The sequence below is a fragment of the Hippocampus guttulatus genome, chromosome 1 (assembly GCF_054856545.1).
Source record: "Hippocampus guttulatus isolate MCC_2025c chromosome 1, RoL_Hgut_1.0, whole genome shotgun sequence".
In the NCBI taxonomy this organism is placed as follows: domain Eukaryota; kingdom Metazoa; phylum Chordata; class Actinopteri; order Syngnathiformes; family Syngnathidae; genus Hippocampus; species Hippocampus guttulatus.
Genome location: NC_141261.1, coordinates 18,798,464 through 18,818,213, shown reverse-complemented (window position 1 = coordinate 18,818,213; position 19,750 = coordinate 18,798,464). Strand labels below are relative to the sequence as shown.

At 43.9% G+C, this 19,750-nt stretch overlaps 1 protein-coding gene across 1 annotated transcript in view; it reads right to left on the bottom strand.

The window, feature by feature from the left end:
• Positions 1 to 1,579: 1,579 nt before the first annotated feature.
• The window catches only part of spen (spen family transcriptional repressor), a 30,335-nt gene continuing 12,164 nt past the window's right edge, over positions 1,580 to 19,750 (bottom strand). Inside the window, exons 4-15 of the mRNA XM_086116614.1 lie at positions 14,279 to 14,436; positions 13,983 to 14,183; positions 13,761 to 13,912; positions 13,539 to 13,664; positions 13,346 to 13,459; positions 13,163 to 13,276; positions 12,993 to 13,093; positions 5,277 to 12,879; positions 4,873 to 5,166; positions 3,700 to 3,894; positions 3,470 to 3,628; positions 1,580 to 2,984 (exon numbers count right to left, since the gene is read on the bottom strand). Coding sequence (XP_085972740.1) covers positions 2,853 to 2,984; positions 3,470 to 3,628; positions 3,700 to 3,894; positions 4,873 to 5,166; positions 5,277 to 12,879; positions 12,993 to 13,093; positions 13,163 to 13,276; positions 13,346 to 13,459; positions 13,539 to 13,664; positions 13,761 to 13,912; positions 13,983 to 14,183; positions 14,279 to 14,436 — 9,349 coding nt within the window. The 3' untranslated portion in view covers positions 1,580 to 2,852. The remainder of the gene's footprint in view (positions 2,985 to 3,469; positions 3,629 to 3,699; positions 3,895 to 4,872; positions 5,167 to 5,276; positions 12,880 to 12,992; positions 13,094 to 13,162; positions 13,277 to 13,345; positions 13,460 to 13,538; positions 13,665 to 13,760; positions 13,913 to 13,982; positions 14,184 to 14,278; positions 14,437 to 19,750) is intronic.

Here is a 19,750-nt window from a genome sequence, read left to right as displayed (position 1 = left end):
AGAAACTTAAATGTTCTTGTGGCGCATTTGTGTCCACATGTAGTAAACGGTGGTAGAAAGAAGACCAAAGCTATCCAGAAACAATGACAGCAGATTGAATTGACAGAGATAGGCGCACCACGAAGAAATTTTTATGCTGCTTCGATACAACACATCGGACAGTGGTCGCCAACCTTTTTTTGTGTCACGGACCAGTTGAGACAAGTACATAACATTTTTTTCCCATTGCTTTTAAATTGCCAGTTTGAAAGCACTAGTACTGAGAATTATAGAGAAATTAAACATGTTATTCTTATTTTTTTTCTCATTCATTTCAAAAAGTGTTATTCTACTGTACAACAAATGTAGAATAACACAATGAACTACTAAGACTAATAGAAACGGAAGTTTGAAGTTAGGATCTTACCGGTACATACGGCATTAGCATCATTGTTACTTGCAAATATGACTGAGCAAAAAAATTACACGACTGATCGTTGCTTTCATCTGGTGGCTGCCGGCTAATTATTAGTGACTAAACTGCGAAGCTTTACGTCGGCAGCTGTGCAAACCGCTCGCTTTTTCATGTCTTCCACTTGATCGCTTGGGTGCAACTTGTTCAAATGATTCAACGGGTTTCTTGTATTGCCTTATTTTTTATGGCATACCATGCACAACAGCTTCCTTCTCCACGTCGCTCCGGAGATTGTGCTAGGGGAGAAACTTCTCTCGTCAAAATAGCTTCATCTTTGGAAGTGATGGCTGCAGTGTATAACTGTACGATTGATCAATTTGTTCCATTTACTTTCTGTTTACTGATTCTTTCGCCTATTTGGCTGATTCTGTTTATTTCAACGTGTCAACCAACGTGAGAAGCGTGACTCCGTTGGGTAGAGTCGCGCACATTTCCAACACGTCAGTAAATTTGCTCACAGCTCGCAGGTCTGTTTATGTGCGGCGCGGTCCCATATGGGCCGAGGCACGGTACCAGACCGTGGACTCGACCTGTACCGCAAACACATTAGCGATGCATTTATAAAATATGGTCTAGTACAAAGGTATATATGTAGTATACGTGTACATGTCAACGTTATTAGAGTTTGCACAAACCAACAAAAGAACTACAACAAAAATGAAAAGAAATTATAAACGATACAAAATAAAAACGAGAGTACTTTGCGTTCCCGGTGAGTAAATCATCCTAATCCCCCGATACTTTGGTGAAATCCCGAATCCTAGTCATTTTACCGACATAAATGCTCATCAGAACATTTTAATAACCTTCGACGCAGACTGGCCCGCTGCACTGTGCGCGTCGTTCACAGGACAATTGATCCCGGCATTCATGAGATGTGTCATATGGGGAGATACTGACCTCTTTTGACCACCGCGTGGACTGCAGGCACTTGTTGAATCAATCCATCTGAGCGTCATTCTCAGGGTGTCGGCGAGGGGCAGGGTAGTACTTGACCCTTCATTGAGACATGGGGGGGGGGGGGGGGGGGACATGGGGGAGAGCATCAAGCAAACTCCACATCGGCCTGTGCCAAGATTGGAACCCTGAACCTCCTGATGGTTGTGCAGACACAGGAAGAAATGATTCAGAATCATGGACCATTTAATGATCTTAAGAAGTTAAACAACAAAATTATTTTACAGTTAAAAATGTCCTCATGGAGGAGCATCGAAATACAACCAAATTAAGACCGTTTTCGTATCAATCACTGTTTTTTTCCTTCTTCTTCTAATTTATCAAAACATGATAAGTGCCTTCAACAGAACAATGATAGTATTGAGCTTGCAGTCATCAAACAAGACTGACAGGCGTGATTTACTTTCAGCATCGGTTTCACACAAGAGTCCCTTTCCTCAGACAATAACTACACAGAGAAATATCAGCGCGCATGGAGGACACATGGAAGTATGTACAGCTTTGCTTTAGAAAGACAAATCCACATTGGACAGACAATAACAAACACATCCAATAGCGGCATGATGGCAAGTTCAAGTCACATTCGTTGCACATCTGTCATTAGACGGCTTGGGGCAGTAGGTGAAAAAGGTGAAAGAAAATTCCCAACATCCATCCACAAAAAGGAATGGAAATATAAAGTTATATTAAAATAGATCATGATTGCTTTTTTCTTTTGTTTTACGTAAAACACGTACATTTTGGCACAGAATTGAAAAAAAAAAAGGTTTCATAGTTGACACCATTTGTCAAATGTTGGAAGAACACATTGAAAACATTTGAGGATCCAGCTGTAAAATAATAATAAATTCACTTGGTCTCTCCACATTGCATCAGTCTTGAACCGTGTATTATATTTACAGTTGCACAATGGCCCGCAAAAGATGCTGCTAACTAACTTTTGACTGTAAACTGTACAACTCTCAACTTGGCCATGGAGCAAAAGCAGCAGACGAAAAGAAGTCTCAATCTCTGCGTTATACCATAATATGGATGATTATACACTCAAATCTGTACAGACTTCACATTTTTTTCCTTGTATGTAGTGCAATGACTCCTCATGTCTTTCTTTAAAAAAAAAAATCACAATCACTTTGATGAAGAGAAAAAAACCCCATCAAGAATCTCCAAAAGAGTTGAGTCCACAGCCATACCAATGCCTCCAAAACATGGCAACATTTAAAGATCCAAGCAGAAATGCTCTTAGAAACATTCTGTACTTCAAAAGTAACTTTTTTGCACTTCAACACCATTGAGTGAATTAAGGACTTGGTGAAGTGAACCAAAATAGTGAAAAAAAATAGCTTAAATGCTTAATTGAGATTTTCATAAAAAATATGAGGCATATCCAGTTTAGAAAAATCAGCTGGTGTTGGCTTTGCTTTAGAAAAAATAAATAAAATCAAACAGAGGCAATGACGATCATGAGGTGAGGTGAAATACTGGAGATGCTGTTTAGAAGGTCTGGGGCCAGGCGGGAGAGGTGGCTCTCGGAGAAGTCACACGGTGGGAAAATCTGCACCACGTAGGCGGGCTGGAAATACAAACACGAACATATTAAGAGGGAAGAACTCACACAGGTCATGTGATTAGACCAGTGTTTCCCAACCTTCATAGCAGCGATGGGCATTCCGTCCATGGGACGGAAGACGAGAAGTTGTTTTTTTTGTTGTTTTTAAAGGATGGACTAAGCAAGGGCGGAAGTGGGTTTTCGTCCGTCCCTGTAATCGTTCCTGACTGGTTAAGTATGTGGTGTCGGGAGGCAAAATAACAAGGCCAGAGTGTAGCCAAACACTGTATTTCCATCACAGGCTATTGATGTCACACAACATGAGCTCGCATAAAGCCAGGGAAAGTCCATGTCGCCAAAAGCTTAACATGTACTACTGGCTTATCATATTCTCCTTGTAGCATTTGAACAACAGGGTAATTTCCCACGACACACTTGAGGATCTCTCCAAAGTGCCAAGGAACGGTGGGTGGGAATTACACCATTTGACTAAAAAAGGTTCAACACACCTGATTGGAACCAGGATTGGGCACGTTGATGATGCCGGCTGCCTGCTTAGCCTGCAGGTAGGTGATGAAGCCACTTTTCAAGGCTTGCGTTTGACTTAGGACGTCATCCTGGTCTCGACCACAGGGCAACGCCAGCAACAAACAGTAATCATTCTCCACCTGCCAGTGATGACATAAGTTGTATCAGTATCATTTTCTATTCCTCCACATTTGAGGGCAGAAGTACTTACAGTCATCCGTCGTGCCACGCTGTCTAGCTGAGATGCTTCCAGCCGCATCCTCTGAACAATGCGAAGAAGCGGACCTCCCTCTAGTGGTGGCAGTGAGCGCTGAGCCAATACAGTGTTGCCAGAAACTAAGTGCAGCTGCAAGGCGGCCTGCTCATTCTTCAGTGCCAAGAGACCTTGCCACATGATGGGATATTTCTGTACGAAAGCAAGATTTTATATGATTTTCCCATGAGGCCAGTAATTGAAAATGTTAATTACAATGAATTAATTACAGATACAAAAAGGCACTTTATCACACAAGGAACATTTCTCCAGGCCCTAATTCAAGTGCTGTGTGCACCCCCCACCTCGAAGCGGCAAGTGTGTATAAGACAGTGGAGGGGGCGTAGCTGTAGGGAATAAACGACAAAGACGAGCAGAGTACTTAAAAATCTGGTAATTTGGCAATCAAAAACTAACAATTTTTTTTTAATATGACCAATTATTTTGTTATTTGAATTTAATCCATCAGAAAAAAATACCAAATTTTTCACATTTCAATTTTAGACTTAGATGAAAAATACAGAACTGAATTGGATTAAAATATTTATTTGGTAGGTTTATGTGACCTGGAAGTTTGGTAATAAGCATTAATAATAGCTTGTTAGCCACAGTCTGGACAATTTTGTACTTTCTTTTAATTTTGAGCCTCTAATTGAATTACTGGGATTATAAAGACATCCGTTTTTTTTCTGTTAACAAAAAAACAACAACAACAAAAAAACAGAAGAATCTGTCATTTTTGGGGGGGGGCTTTTGACTTCCAATTGAACGGATTCTACAAGGCTATACTCCCAACTTCATGCAATAAATGTGTCGCAGCGAGCAAAGACACCAGAGTAAATGTTAACGCTCTAGTTTGAGCAGGGCTAGCTCGCCTCTGCAACATACTGAAAAGATGAAAAATAAATAAATAATTATCCTGTATCCTGGACTCAAGTTACCACGGGATTTCTTTAATATTTAACATTATTATGAAGGGAGATGGGTGTGCATGCACCTGTCTCACGTTGCTGTTTAAAGGTGCGAAGGGAGTCATGTCTATGTGTGTGGCTGTGTCTCTTTCTTTACACTTTCTAATTGAGATATTAATAACTTAGAGATCAAAAACTGTTGAGTGTGTATAATTCCCACCGTCAAAAGCTGCACCGTGTCAATCGAGCGGTGTCCTGAATGAGCTGACTTGGCATCAGGCTGAAATGAAGTAGACGAGAGTGTCAAGAATGCTGCAGGGCCTTTCTGTTGTGACTGATCTGGTTTTTGATTCAGGCCCATTGGAGTGGTCATAGGAGACTGGTACGAAGGTGAGACTCCCTCCCTTGGTATTCGAGACATGTTTGAAGAGGTAGAATGGTGAAGGTGAGGACTCTCAGGCTTGAGAGACTGAGGCATTTTACATAGGTGACCCAATTCAGGTTCTGGGAGAATCTGAGGAGTAGGACATAAATTATTATGTTGAGTATTAATGGATTGTTGAGGTGGTAGAGGATGCAATTTGACATGATGAAAGTTGTCAGCAGTAAAAGCATTATATTTACCTGTGAAGATGTGCTGCTTCCCGATGAAGGATGTCCAGTTATCTGGGGAGGGAAGCCCCTTGGGTCACGATAGACTGGAAAGGAAGCCACACCTCCGGTGTGAGACAGCTGCAGGCCGTGAGAGTGAGGAGACACCATGACAGGGCTAGATGTGTGAACTGCCCTGATTCGAGTTTCACCGCTCGGTGAATGGATCAGCTGTCTTTCCCGTGCTTTGAAGGATTCTTTTTCTGAAAGTTCAGTGTTCTTTCTCACCGAGATGTTACTGGTTCCGTTCTCCGAGTTGTGTGGCAATCTTGTTTCCGCAGTGGCTTGCTCTCCAAGCTGTTGATGTGCGAGCATGCTCGGGTGCATGCCTCTGTACTGGTCCAGACTTAAGCTTGCATGGAGCCCTCCACGATCATTCTGAAGCAACATGATATCCGATTGCATCTGTGGGATTGAGGTTCTGCTCAGGGCTTGGTTAAAAGGTCTGTGTTCCTCATCGATTAGACTGCTGACACCGCCACCGGTAGACAATGACCCCTGGGGAGTTGAATGAGACTGCCTGATGACAATGGATTGAGACATGCCTGAGTGTTGTACTGGCCCTGGCAGAGGAGAGGACAGAGAGTTACTTCGCCTTCCGAAGCTGATTGCAGGCATTGGTGAAGCATTGATCCTTGGTTCACGTGTCACTGACTGGGTGACACTGTGAGGTTGGATGATGACAGAAGATTGCTCTGAGTGTGGATGGTGCATAGGGACATTGAAATTTGCTCGAGATGACACACCATGAGGCATGACAACTGAGGTTCCTACTGGGGAATTGCTAGGGGCACACACTTTGACAAGATGTGAAGGGGAGAGAACAGCCGTTTGTGAGGACTGGGGGTCTTGTTTTGGTTGCAGAACTGAGCGATCAGTCAGCATGCCAGGACTGGAGCTTATGCGTGATCCAGATAGTGAGGGGTGGTGAGGGCTCTTGATAGGGCTGAGGTTAGCATGTTGAATTGAATTTTGGGGTGGGACCTCCGTTCCCGGTCTCTTACCGTGTTGCTTTATGACAGCTTGGTTGTACATTAAAACTTGAGGAGCAGAGACTGGCTCTTGAAACATCTTCACCACACTTGCCTGTGATGCCGTATGATATACAACTTCAGGTTTGTCACGTCCATGGCTATCCGGCTTGGTACTAGAAATGACAGGTTGAGCGTTATAAGATTTGTTGGTCAAGAGAACCCCTGTGCGTCCATAAGCAGATGGAGTTGAGGGTACTTTAGTGCTGGGAAACTGGGACAAAGGAATTATCGGGTCTTGCTTTATCTGAGATTTAGGCATAACTTGCTGAAAATCTATGTCCCCAGTACTGGCTGGCGGAATTTGACTTATTTTGGCTCTCATTCTGTGGGGCCCTTCTGTTTTTTGACCGGAATAACTCAAAACGACAACACCCTCTGATGTATTTACTCGAAGACCAGGAATTGAACGTGAAGTGCTCTCGACAACAGAGCGTTCTCTAATTTCACCTTCAACAAAGTCAAGCCCATGGTATCGATGACTTTCACTAGAATTTGCTTTGAATTTTGGTTTTGCCAAAGGACACATGCTTCTGTCGCTAAGGGAAATCCGTGGTGTCTCATCTGTATCGTATGGGATCGGAATGCGACTTATCACAGAGGTAGCAGGGGAAATTACAGTATGTTGGTTGTTCTCACCACTATTTTTGGGGGATTCTACCAGTGGTTTACATTTGTAATGGATAGACTGAGGGAGTGAAGACAATTTATCTTCTACATGCCTTGGGCCGGTGGCAACAGAGGTATTTTCATTTTCGGACATCTGGAAATGATCTGATGTAGTAGTTGTCACTGTAGTGCTGGGAATAGAATTGCTGTTTGATGCAGACACATATTTAGGTTCCATTAGGATTTTTCTTAAAGTACTGGAACTTGGATGCAGATCAGAAGCCTTAGTATCGGGAGGCATCGGGGGATTGATTGAAGAGGAGCCAAGCGAAGTTGATGCTGGTACAGTAGAAGTTACCACTGTTACATGACTTGGAGGGCTAACAAAAATTCTACTTTCTTCAGTTCTCAGAGGCCAGTTCGGCAAAAGTTGAGCAGGTCGTAATAACGGTAGACCTGACTGCGATACAAGTGGTGGACGGGTAGGTGAAGGAGTAAAACTGGAGGGAGATGACTCTGCTGCTTCTCGTTTGCCATTGGAGATGACTCTTGAATCTGAATGAAAAGCTGATTCTTTGGGTATGGGCTGTTCAACTTCAGGTTGCTCTGCCTCTTTGGGTGTGCCCAAAGTTGTAGAGCTTGGAACATCGCGCCTACAGGTAGCAACAGCAGTTACCACTGATCCCACTAAAGTGGTCCCAGTTGTAATAACTGGTGCTTTGGAATTTATGATTTCAGGATCCTCTGGGATTGACTCGGGCAGCTTGAAACGGGAGGGCTCTGGCCGCACTTCATCTTCATTCTTCTTATTTATGGCACATTTACGACCTCTTGACTTTTTCTGTGTTTTGGGTCGAACTTTACCTGTTTTCTTGGGTGTATTGGCAAGTGAGGAGTCCTCGGTAATCCTAGATTCTGCTCTTCGACCCTTTGGACTCAAGATCAAAAGACCATCATCTGAGTCTGCAGCACGAATAGTATTCACCACAGTGTTCACGGTTTCAGTTTCTATGCCTTCGCTGGTGTTACCAGACAGCAACGAATTCGGAGTGGGAATAAGGGCACTGAAAGCTGGAGCAGCAGTGAATCCTTCCGCATCTGCACACGACTCTTCAGCTGTGATGGAATCAATAGCGGCTGCAAGTTCTGTTTCACTTGATGGGTTAGCTCGCTTTTCCTCTTCAACCTCAGTTCGTGACTGTGGCACTACGGCAGGTACTGTGGGCACTTGGCCCGAAGGTGGCTCCTTATACAGCCGAGGAGGTTGGTCCGTAAGTTTGGCTATATTTTCAACTGCCTGCTCTAGTTCCATTTGATGTGCGAGAAGAACAGCAGCCGGATGCACAGGAAGGTCTGGCTCAGATACAGCATCTTCAGTGTCTTTCACATCAAGTGCCTTTGATTCTTTGGCAAGGCATATTGATATCGATTCCTCAGACTTAACTAGAGTGTTGGTTTTCTTAATACTGACTGGAAATGACTCAGGGTCATTATTTTCAGAACGGAGCAAACCTTTTACATCATCAACACTTACACGGATTTCAAGATTTCTCAAGGTGTGGGATTTATCTTCGGTGAACTGCTTGGCATTTCGTTTGAACCTTTGTTTTTTCATTTTGACACTCTTTTCAGCCATTTCCCTCTTTGGGAGGGTTACATCTGGGTTCTCAAAATCAGCCGATGTAAGTGGTGTGTCTTGTTCCTTTTTCTGCATTTGTGAGTTTGTGCCTGATAAATGTGCAGTTAGGTCCGAATCATCTTTGGGTTTTAGCTCTAATTCATCACAACCTCCCGTACCTGTTAATTCAACTAGAATTGTAGCGCCTTCAGACTGTTTGTCGAGACGTCTTCCTTTTTTGTTAACCAGTGTTGATACGGTCAGTGGCATTTGCTGAACCTTTCTAGGAGAGCGCCATCCCTCAGATGATTTCACAACTTCTGGTATGATTGGATTATCTCCGATCTCTGTGTTGCCATCCGTTGTTTTCTGTATTTCCACTTTTCCTGTTAAAATATGGTGAACTCGTTTTATACCTCTTTTTGGTGGGCGCCCTCGTCTAGGATTAGTAGATGGAATTTGAACATCTTGCTGTATGAGTTCTTTATCTGTAGCACGTTTGCGCATTGTTCGTAATGGCTCCGCTGCCTCTTTGCCAGACTGCTCTCCCTCACGTATGGTGGCATAAACCGATCGGACGTTTCTTCGACGTGTTCTGCCATGAACCAACCCAGACTCAAGGTTTTGTTCAGAATTTGATGCGGGAATAGGGAACTTTGATGGAATTTTGCACTCTAATGACCCTTTCTGAGCTTCTGCTTGCGGGGATGAGCCCCTTTTGAGTTTCTCTCTATCAATACGTTCACTCTTTCGTGTCGCAGTTTTATCTTTAGCATTTTTGGTCGCCGGTGATGCGCGTAATATGTTGTGTGGTTTTCCTCTCTTATTTTTAGGTGTTCTTTGGTTGGGTATTTGCTTACTTTCAACCTGTAGTTCTGGTATACATATTTCATGGACTATCTCTGGTCTCTTTGATTCCTCAGAATGGTGCGTTTTCTGAATTTGTGCCTTTGGGTCACATTCATCTTTTATCTTTGTATACTCAGAGCATGTAAACTCTGTATTCTTCTGTTCAAAACTAATCCCAGAACTCTCCTGTTTTGGAGGCTCATCTTCCACAGGATGATTGTGCTCCATTGGCAAATCATCACCAATCTCTGGTTCGGGCTGAATTGCCTCTGTTTTTGCTTCTATTTCATTTTCTGCCTCTGAAAGTATGGGTGGAGGGCTCATATTTGGTTTAGGGCTTATGGGTTTCAAGTCTTTCAAAAAAGGTGGCGAGGCAGCGATCTCAAGAACTGTCTCCACACTGTCTTCTTGATTAGATGACGCATGCGTCTCTATGGGAAGTGGTAAAATGTCTTTCTTTTCAGGAGATGGCATTTCTTTCAGGCATGGAACTGCTGGAGTAGTAGGCATGGTCAAATGGGGGCAGACTGATTTTTCATCTACCTTCAAACGTGTGGTTGCCATTTTGTCAGACAGCACATCATCACGACCTGGCACATAATTATGTTTAATCTCCACCACAACTGAATGCATCTCTGCATCAAGTGGACAAATGTCCTTGTCTTTTTGTTGTTGTAGCTCCAAAAAACGACTGTGGAATAGCACAATGGGCTGTGGTGGGATATCACCATCTTCACATTCTGTCTGAACTTCAGGATGACCTGGCAGAGCAAAATTCTTATCAACTCCTGTTTCACAATGTTGGTCTTTGCGTTCAAGGTGCTGCAAACGGCGAGAATCCTGTTCAAAGATTGAGCTATGAAGGAAGCGGGAGGCAAACAGTTCCCGGCGTTCTTGGTCCTGAGCCTTAAGTTCCTCTTTTTTGCTGTGCAGATTTTCAGCAGCACTCGTACGACTCTTCTTCTTCTTCATGTACCAAGAAGGAATTGGTCGGGGTGCTAGTTCCACCTTGTTTTTATCTGTGCGGCTGTGTGTAGATGGGAAGCGAGAGGGAAGAAAGGACCAATTGTCTTCTCGGGAAGAGTAAAGTGTCTTGGCTCTTTCGAGAAGTGCTTTTGTATCAGGGGTTATAGTTTTGTCTAGTGCGAATGAGTAAAATTTATTCTTTTCCAATGAACCACAAAGTTTTAGATCTGTCATCCTCTCATCATGTTCCCTGAGGATATAAGACAAGGAACTACTGGACTTGTGAGAGATTTGTTTTCTTTCTCCATCATCATCAGAATCGGACTGTACTTCTCCTGGTTCCAAATCCTGCCGTTGGCATTTACTAACACTTTCACTTTGGGAAGTCGGTTCCATTTTTGGCGTATCAGAGGAAACCCTTCCTAGCCAACTGGACATGAAGTCCTCATTGCCTCCAAGAAATGATGCCTTTAGCTTTTCCGACTCACTTTCGGGTGTTTGGAAATGTCTAGGTTTCAGGACCATATTACTTTTCAATGACTGTGCATGTAGAAAGTGTTCTTTTGTCAGAGATGATTTTGTTTCCGTGTTTAAGTCTGAGATAGAAATCTGGGTAGTTTCCTCTTCCCTTCTTAGAGAGATTGGGACTGTTGAGGGTGTTGCATGGTGAAAAATACCCTCATTCAACTTGCGACAAGTTACATAGCTTTGCTCTGTTTTTGAGTCGATATTATCCACTTTGTTTCTTTTACATAAAGAGAAATCATCGGTGTTTATGTCCTGGTTTGGTTTTCTAATATCATGCAAGGCATACTCAATTCCAAAGTCTTGAGTTTCATCACGAGGTGTGTTATCACACTTGTCACTCTTCTCAACATCACATAGTTTGGCTTGCAACCATCGGCTCTGTTCAGTTGTGTGTTTTGTAAAGGTGTTTGTCTGGTCCAAGCACACAAACTGTTCCTCATCTTCAGAATCTCTACAATTCCTTCCACTTTGGTCCTTGTCACCCAAAACCCTCTTTTCTTTTATTTCATCAAAATCAAGGCCGCCATCACTGGATGTCTTTGTGAGACTGGAGCTATTTTCACTTTTTGAGTGCACAAATTTCATTTTCAGGAAGGGCAAGTGAAATGGTTCTGAAGATTCAGCTGGCAGTGCTTGCTGGGACGGCAGCTGAAGCGCAAGGCTCGTGGAGTCGTTTTCAGAGTCTTGTCCCTCATTTGGACTATGAAGTGGAAATATCTGCGCAGATTTGTTCCTGTTTTGTTCCCTTTTTTGCATCTTTTTTATGAAAACATTCTTGTGAAAATCAGAGTCATTATTATTCCAAGATTTAGGAAGGACAGATCTACCAAGGTCATCTTCACTAATTCTCTTCTGATGGTCATTGTGGCCAGAGCTTTCAAAACGCCGTTTTCTTGCAGCCAAGCGATCAAAATCTATTGAAACACCACTTTCAAAACCAATTTCACATTTTCCCAGTTTTTTGGGCTTCATTTTGATCTCTATGTCAATATGTTCCACTAAACGGTGCATGTTTTTATCTCTGGGTCCCTTTACATTTCCTTTTGATGACTCTGTGCGGAACAGAGGACTTCTTTGGTCAGCAGGAGGTGATACCAGTCTGGGACTGTCATTCGCGGTCCTCGATATTTGGTTTTCATGAGTAATCAGTTTTCCTTCTTCTTCTTTCACACGTGTTAACTGCACCACACAAGGCAGAAGATCTAACTTGCCTCGACTTGAGCTATCTTTCAGGATTTTACCATTTTTACTTTGAAGGGCAGACTCTGGGCTCATGTCTCTATCAGAGTCAGGCTCGACATCACATGTTTGATTGATTGGTGAGGATACTTTGAGCTTCTTAAGTCGCTGTCTCTCATTTTTATCCTTATCACCGCGGTCGTTACGTCCAGCCCGCTTCTCCTTTTCAACCAAATAGACCTTTTCAACCTCACAAACACCCATCTCAACTTTGTTTATTTTATTATACCGTTCTGTGCGAGTCTTCTCAACTTTTTCAAATCTGGGAGGGGAGACTGAACTGCAACTACCACTTCTTTCAGAAGATGGGCAACATATTCGGCGGTCTGAGTCACTTGCTATCCTTTCAGAGATTGAAGGGGAGGCTATGGGGGTTGGAGCACGACGCGAGGCAACAAGAGCTGGGCTTTGGCTCCGCTCGATGGTTCTCCTCCCGTGGTCACGCCCGCGATCGATCTCGAAGCGCTCCCTCTCCCTCTCACGTTCTCGTTGCAAATAGCTGTATTTCCGAATATCCTGTTCGTAAGGATCGGCCCGGTATTCTCGATATTCCCGGGTGTCTTCATAGTACTGTGTTTCGTAGTAATCTCCTTGATAGGGATCCCAGTCAGCGTAGAACTCGCGACTTCTGCTTGTGTATTTACGGCGCGGATCTTCCGCATATGTTCCTGGTGTGCGTACGTTTTCATAATACGGTCTCTCCACTTGAAACTCATATTGAGAGCGTCGTTCATCCCTGCCGAGATAGGGCAGAAATATTTCAAATGACAATACAAAGTGTGGGTGGGTGGGGTAAGGATTGCCCTCATTTAAGTTGTGGTATCAATTCTAATTATTAGGTAAACAAACCTTCTTTCAGAAAGAATGTCATAAAAGTCTCTAATATCCTGCCCAGATGCTTGCATCGAACGATAGAAAGCCATTTGACTCTCCTGATTGGCAAAATCCACCTCAAAGAAAAAAGTAGAGAGTTTCAATGACTATTTTATGGGTAATGCAACATACTGGAGCAGGCTTACCTTGATTTTACTGCCCCCTATCTTCCATCCTTTTGTGTCTTTGACTGCGGCCTGAGCATATTCAATATTGTTGTACAAGATAAGGGCCATTCCTTTCATCCTGTCGAATACAACCTGCAGAAGACAAAGAAGACAAACTTATCACATGCCCAAATGGCAAAGTATAATTATAAGTCCACCCACCTTGACAACATGTCCGTAGCGGCAGAAGTGTCGGGTGAGAAACTGTTCAGTTGTGTTTGATGCTAATCCATCCAGCCAAACACAAGTTGTGGGCATACTCTTTCCAAAGCCCAGCTGAGAAAGAAAATCATTTTTTAAAAATATCTACATCCTAGACTTGTAGATTGATTTTCTGACGGTATTTTATTCTTACTTTCAGTCTATTGTTTCCAAGGTATTCCCCATCCATCTTTTTTATGGCTTTGCAGACACTTGCAATGTCACAGTATTGCAGAAAAGCATATTGCGGGGCTCCGTTCACTTTCTTGATGTCAATATCCTTCATGGGCGTTACGAAATAAAAATAACCTGTTAGTAAGCAATATATTGTCAAACGTCGTCCAAGGTTCAAGTTGTTTAAAAAAAAAAAACATACTACAATCTCTCCAAAGCGTTGGAAGATGCTGAGAAGATCATGATATGTGGTGGTCTTCTCCAAGTTCCCAATGAACAATGTCCGAGTAGCCTTCGGATGAAACTCATCTATCCTTTCATCCAAGGGCCGGAACTCATTCTCACTTTCAGTCTCTGGGAAGGTTTATTTCTTGTTAGTTGAGGCATTTGGTCAATAAATCGCAAACAAGACTTCGCAACATACCAGGACCGTTCCAAGCAGTGACATCAATTTGCATTCCAAAAAAAAGCTTCCCCTTTGACGCTCCGAGCGCTTTCTCTTGGTCTTCTTGCTGCCGGAAAAAGACAAGTCCATAGCGCTCCTCTGAAGCTCCATGAATTTGTACAGACGTGACTTTTCCGTGTTTTTTAAACTCATGAAACAAACCGTCTTTTAGACTTGTATCTGTAGTGAACACAAAGTGTATCTTACAGCATGTGCACTGAAAAAAAAATTAAAAAACAGGCCTTTTTTCCCACTTGGGCTGACAAGCAACTTACCCGTAGAGCGTACAGGAAGATTTTGGACCTTGATGCCGAAGCTTTTACGTGGTTCCTCCTTGTCACGGGATGATAAAGGAAGTGCTGATGGTGCTGGAACAGCAGCTGACTGCACGGAGCGAGCCGGCGACTCATCACTTGAACTACTGCTCGAATCACTGAGGCAAAAACAATACAACATCATAGGAACTAGCCTTGCTGAATTGTCACGTCCTGTTTTCATGCAAAATCTAACAGCTAATTACTAACAGTAACTGTGTAATTTGTTTTCCCACTGAACTAGTGACATCATATCAATTCAAATACATTTTAGAGGACGGCTCGACAAATACATGAACTTAAACAGTTGTTGTTGTTACACTTGGGTCCTCTATAGTTGTCTAACATCGTGCCTTCAAAATGTTGCCAAACTATCAAAACAAACCAAGAAGAGGGCATTTCCACTGTGTCCAGGACTGTGAATGCGAACCCCCCCCCCCTAACAAAACAACGAAAACAAAGACATACAGGCATATGGACATGCAATTCACTTACGAACATTACGGAGGCTGCTTTTACATTGCTTGGAGTTAAGAAATGGAAAAGTTCAATTCAATTCCTTCATTTTTTTTCAACGTATTATTTCTTTAGTAATTATTTGAAATGAGCGCGTTGGTTTTAGATGTCCTGGAGCAAAACCGTTTGTCCATCAAACAATGAATACTTATTGTCTGACAAAAACCATGACGTGTTCTTAATAAAGTTTAAAAAAAAAACGCGAATGACGCAAATTTTCTGTCGCTTCATCCATTTCTTCACAATGTTAATTTGTTCATATGTCATGGCCACTGTACTTCCACCCTCAAAAGTCTTTTTATGTAACTCAAAAGTGCTAGATATAGTGTGGGATTTTTCTTGCTTTAAGTACTGTACAGTGATTGTTCAATGTATGCAAGTGGGCATCTGGAATGGACCCAGTCTGCTGCACTGCAGGACAGTAAATCTGAACTATTTCTCCCAGCCAATTAGCGAAGTGAAATTAGGTAATAATGCTTTTCAAAATGGAAAGATGTATGTTTCCAAATATTTCAAATGAAAAACGTCTCAAGAATGATTTCCCTCATGTCATACTTCCTTCAAAGCTCATTTTTCAATCCACATTCAAGGGACCTTTTTAATATACATCTTTATGGCTGGTCTAGCTCGAATAAACGTTCAAATTAAGATAAGATAAGAAAACCTTTATTAGTCTCGCAATGGAGAAATTCCCGATTCACAGCAGCAAAGTTATGAAGAAAGAGTTATACAGTTATAGATGAAAGAGGAGAGGATCAAAGTGTCCTTTCACCAGTGGATCAGAGACGACATGCTGAAAATGTGCACACGTCTGCTACAAGCTAAGTTTTGAAAGCAAACACGAAGCTGTACCGTCCATTGACGAAAAAGAGATTGGCTCATAAGTAGTTGCATTATAACGACTGAAAAATGCTGTACATAATTAATATTTCACATCTAAATAGTGGTGAGGGGCGGCCCGGTAGTCCAGTGGTTAGCACATTGACTTCACAGTGCAGAGGTACCGGGTTCAATTCCAGCTCCGGCCTCCCTGTGTGGAGTTTGCATGTTCTCCCGGGCCTGCGTGGGTTTTCTCCGGGTACTCCGGTTTCCTCCCACATTCCAAAAACATGCATAGCAGGCTGATTGAACACACTAACTTGTCCCTAGGTGTGAGTGTGAGTGCGCATGGTTGTTCGTCTCTGTGTGCCCTGCGATTGGCTGGCAACCGGTTCAGGGTGTCCCCCGCCTACTGCCCAAAGACGGCTGAGATAGGCTCCAGCACCCTCCGTGACTCTAGTGAGGATTAAGCGGTTCGGAAAATGGATGGATGGATAGTGGTGAGTAAAAACACAAATACAAAGCGTCTCACATTTACGGATCACACAAAGCTCAAACAGACTGAGATAGCTTCTTTCCCAGAGCAATAATAAACAACTCAAAATAAGAACCATCTTAATCATCAACCAGACTTGCACAAATTCCTGATCTTCTTTCCAATAAATGCTCAAGCTCTGTCAATAATGCTGATATACATTTGAGAAAATGTTTGCACTCCTGTGAATATCATCCTTTCACAGAACACACAATAACTGCTCAGTGCTTTCGACTCTCATCCATTAGTTTATTGTTTTTATGCAGATGTACATTTATGTATTGTGCATATCACATTTTTTTCTTATTTTATTTCATTTTGTTGCATGAGCAGAAAATATGTTTTCTATGTTTGTGGTATACATGACAATAAAGCGATGCTCATTCGGATTTGTCCACCGCTGCCTCCCAACGTGAAATTCTAGATGGAAGAGCGCGTGTGTTAAAAATCATGGCTGCCTGATTTTGCTCAAACCATCCCCATGCCAGCCTCTTTCACTGCTCTTTTTCCCTGCCCTCCCTTTCTCGTTCTGTGCTCAGACACTCCCGGAAGTGCTACTGACTGACTGAGCCTGGCCGGTGGGAGTGGGCAGACAGCCAGCACTGGCTAGAAATTTCCAGTTTCAACTGGATCACACGCAAGGGAGTTGGGGTGGGGAGGGGGGGGGGGGGTCTCATTACCACAGAGGTACGCAGGAAGAAAAGGATAGAACAGCCATCTCCTGAAAATACCCAAATAGCACGACTTCATCTGACCAAAGGTGTCGCTCTAACCCATTTACAATGTCTGTAGAGGACCGTGCAATTCACACCAGAAAACGTGCCTGCTTCTGAACAACTAGGTGTGTGTTTTGGCCTACAGCAGCTCCTTGCAAGTGTTGTCACTGTGTATTTGTGTGTTCGACTGTTTTGACTGTCCTGTTCAATAAACGGCTGAAATTGCACCGGTGAATGAGGCTCGCATTGTTTTACTACTTCACTTCATTACAGCTGCAGCATATGCCCCCCCCCCACCCTCCCCCAGCTCATAACTAAAAATTCCAGTCAAGTCCTAAGATAAATAAATAAATAGATGGAAAAATAAATAAATCCAAACGTTGGGGCAATCATACATCAAAGTAGGTAAGACAGTACAAATGTGGCCTCGTGTATGGATTTGGACTCTCAGGACCAACTGCGTTAGGACTTGATGAAATTATCGTTATTAGTGTTAAAATGTCTTTAAGTATGTTTCACCATAGAACTGGAGTAGCTGCCCCATCATTACTATGAATCCACGTCCAGCAGAACCAATCCTTTCTTGCTTTCCCGGCTTGTCGGGAGCAACCGTGAGAATGCTTGGCGCTGCGAGCTGCGGCTGAATAGCTTGCATGGATAAGCACTATCCTTCCATGGTGCAGAGCCGCTCATTGGAGATACTAACCCTTGCCCCAATGGTGGCAAATAAACAGCATGTATTGCTATCACTGAGCATGCGACACACCAAACAAGAAGAAAGAAGATGGTGAAGCCACACTCTCCGCTAAGATATCCTGAAATGTAGTCGTGAACACCAGAATAAAGTGCTTAGATGGAACAGTAGTCTGACTGGAACTACAGTCAAACCTCGGTTTTCGTCCATAATCCGTTCCAGAAGGCTGTTCGAAAACCGTAATTATTCGAAAACCTGAAACCATGCTCTTTTTAAAATAAAAATGTTTATTGAACACGTCTGCTCACTATGGAAAGCACCACGAGGAAGCGTCACGTCCTCCTGAGTTTCATCGGGTGTTCCATCATCCCGTGCGGGGAAGAGAGGCTGAAGGCCGGCTATTGGAGCTCCGCCAAGAAGCCAATCCGTGGCGGACTATTCAATTGAGTTTCGTATTTTGGCCGCTCAGAGTGGCTACGCCGACCGGGCACTGTGTGGTTTGTTTCGTCGCGGATTGAACACCGTACTCAAGGATGAACTTGCTACCTGCGACAACAGTACCAATCTGGAGGAGTTAATTGATCTCTCTCTGCTCTTGGACAACCGCCTGAGAGAGAGGAGCCGGGAGCGCGGAGGTGGTTGGTTTCCGTTGCGGCATACGGCGTACCGAGGGACATCCTGCGAGACAACTCGGACAGCTGGGTCCGGAGACCATCGCAGAGCCCGGAGTGCGGCCACGTGGAGGAGCCGATGCAGCTGGGTGGCGGAAGTTCCAGACCGGAGGAGAGATGGCGCCGGTTCGAGGACCAGGCTTGTTCCAACTGCGGCCTACAGGGACATCGGGCCGCTTCCTGCCCATCGGGACCTCAACCACCTACGCCCATCGAGTACTGTGAGTCACGACCCCGCGCTGAATCTCAAGAGCCTCGGAGAGTCGACTCTCGGCCGGGACACCCCAGGAGACTTGAAATAGAGGGAGAGATCTACGGGGCGACTCGGGCGCGGCGGATCAGAGCTCTGATTGACTCTGGGTCCGATGATTGTTTCCTCGATACGGACATTGCCTCAGAGATAGGCTGTTTAATCGAGGAGCTAGCCGAAAAGAAGCGTGTTCATGATCTTGATGGGCGCCTTCTGGCGATGATGACACAGATCACAGAACCTCTCAAGCTCAGGTTATCTGGGAATCACGTCGAACACAGACGGTTTTACCTGATGCATTCCCGAGCCATTCCAGTTGTTCTCGGTTTACCCTGGGTCAAGACACACAATCCAGTTTCATGGGAGCGCCCGGCAATAGAGATTTGGAGCCCGTTCTGTTAAGAGCATTGTTTGCGATCCACTGTAGGGGGGCGCGCGCGCGTCGGTAACGATGCCCCTGAAGTCATCTGCCTTGACGGAGTGCCTAGTTGCTATCACGATTTGCAACAAGGATCGTGCCCGATCTTTGCCTCAGCACCGTCCGTACGACTGCGCCATAGACCTGCAGGTGGGCGCCCCGCTACCGAGCTCTCGGCTATATCAGGTGTCTCGTCCAGAACAAGAGGCATTAAGGGAGTATATTAATAGCTCGCTCGCTGCAGGTCTTATCAGACCATTACGATCACCGTTAGGTGCAGGGTTCTTCTTTGTCGAGAAGAAGGACAAGTCGTTGCGGCCGTGTGTGGACTATCGTGGGCTCAATGACATCACCATTAAGAATAAATACCCACTTCCGTTGTTAGACTCTGCTTTCGCTCCCTTACAATCGGCCACAATTTTCTCTAAATTAGACTTATGTAGTGCGTACCATCTGGTTTGCGTGCGGGAAGGGGATGAATGGAAGACAGCTTTTAAGACTACATTAGGCCATTTCGAGTATTTAGTCATGCCTTTCAGTTTGACTAATACTCCCGCTGTGTTCCAAAGTCTGGTCAACGACGTATTGAGAGACCTGTTGAATGTATTCTGTTTTGTTTATCTCGATGATATTTTGATTTTCTCCCGGTCATTACAGGAACACAAACAGCACGTCAGGCTCATTTTACAACGGTTATTAGAGAACAGGCTCTTCGTCAAGGCAGAAAAGTGTGAATTCCATTTACAAACCATCTCTTTCCTGGGATTTACCTGTATCATCGAGCAGGGTAGACTGAGAGCCGACCCCGTTAAAA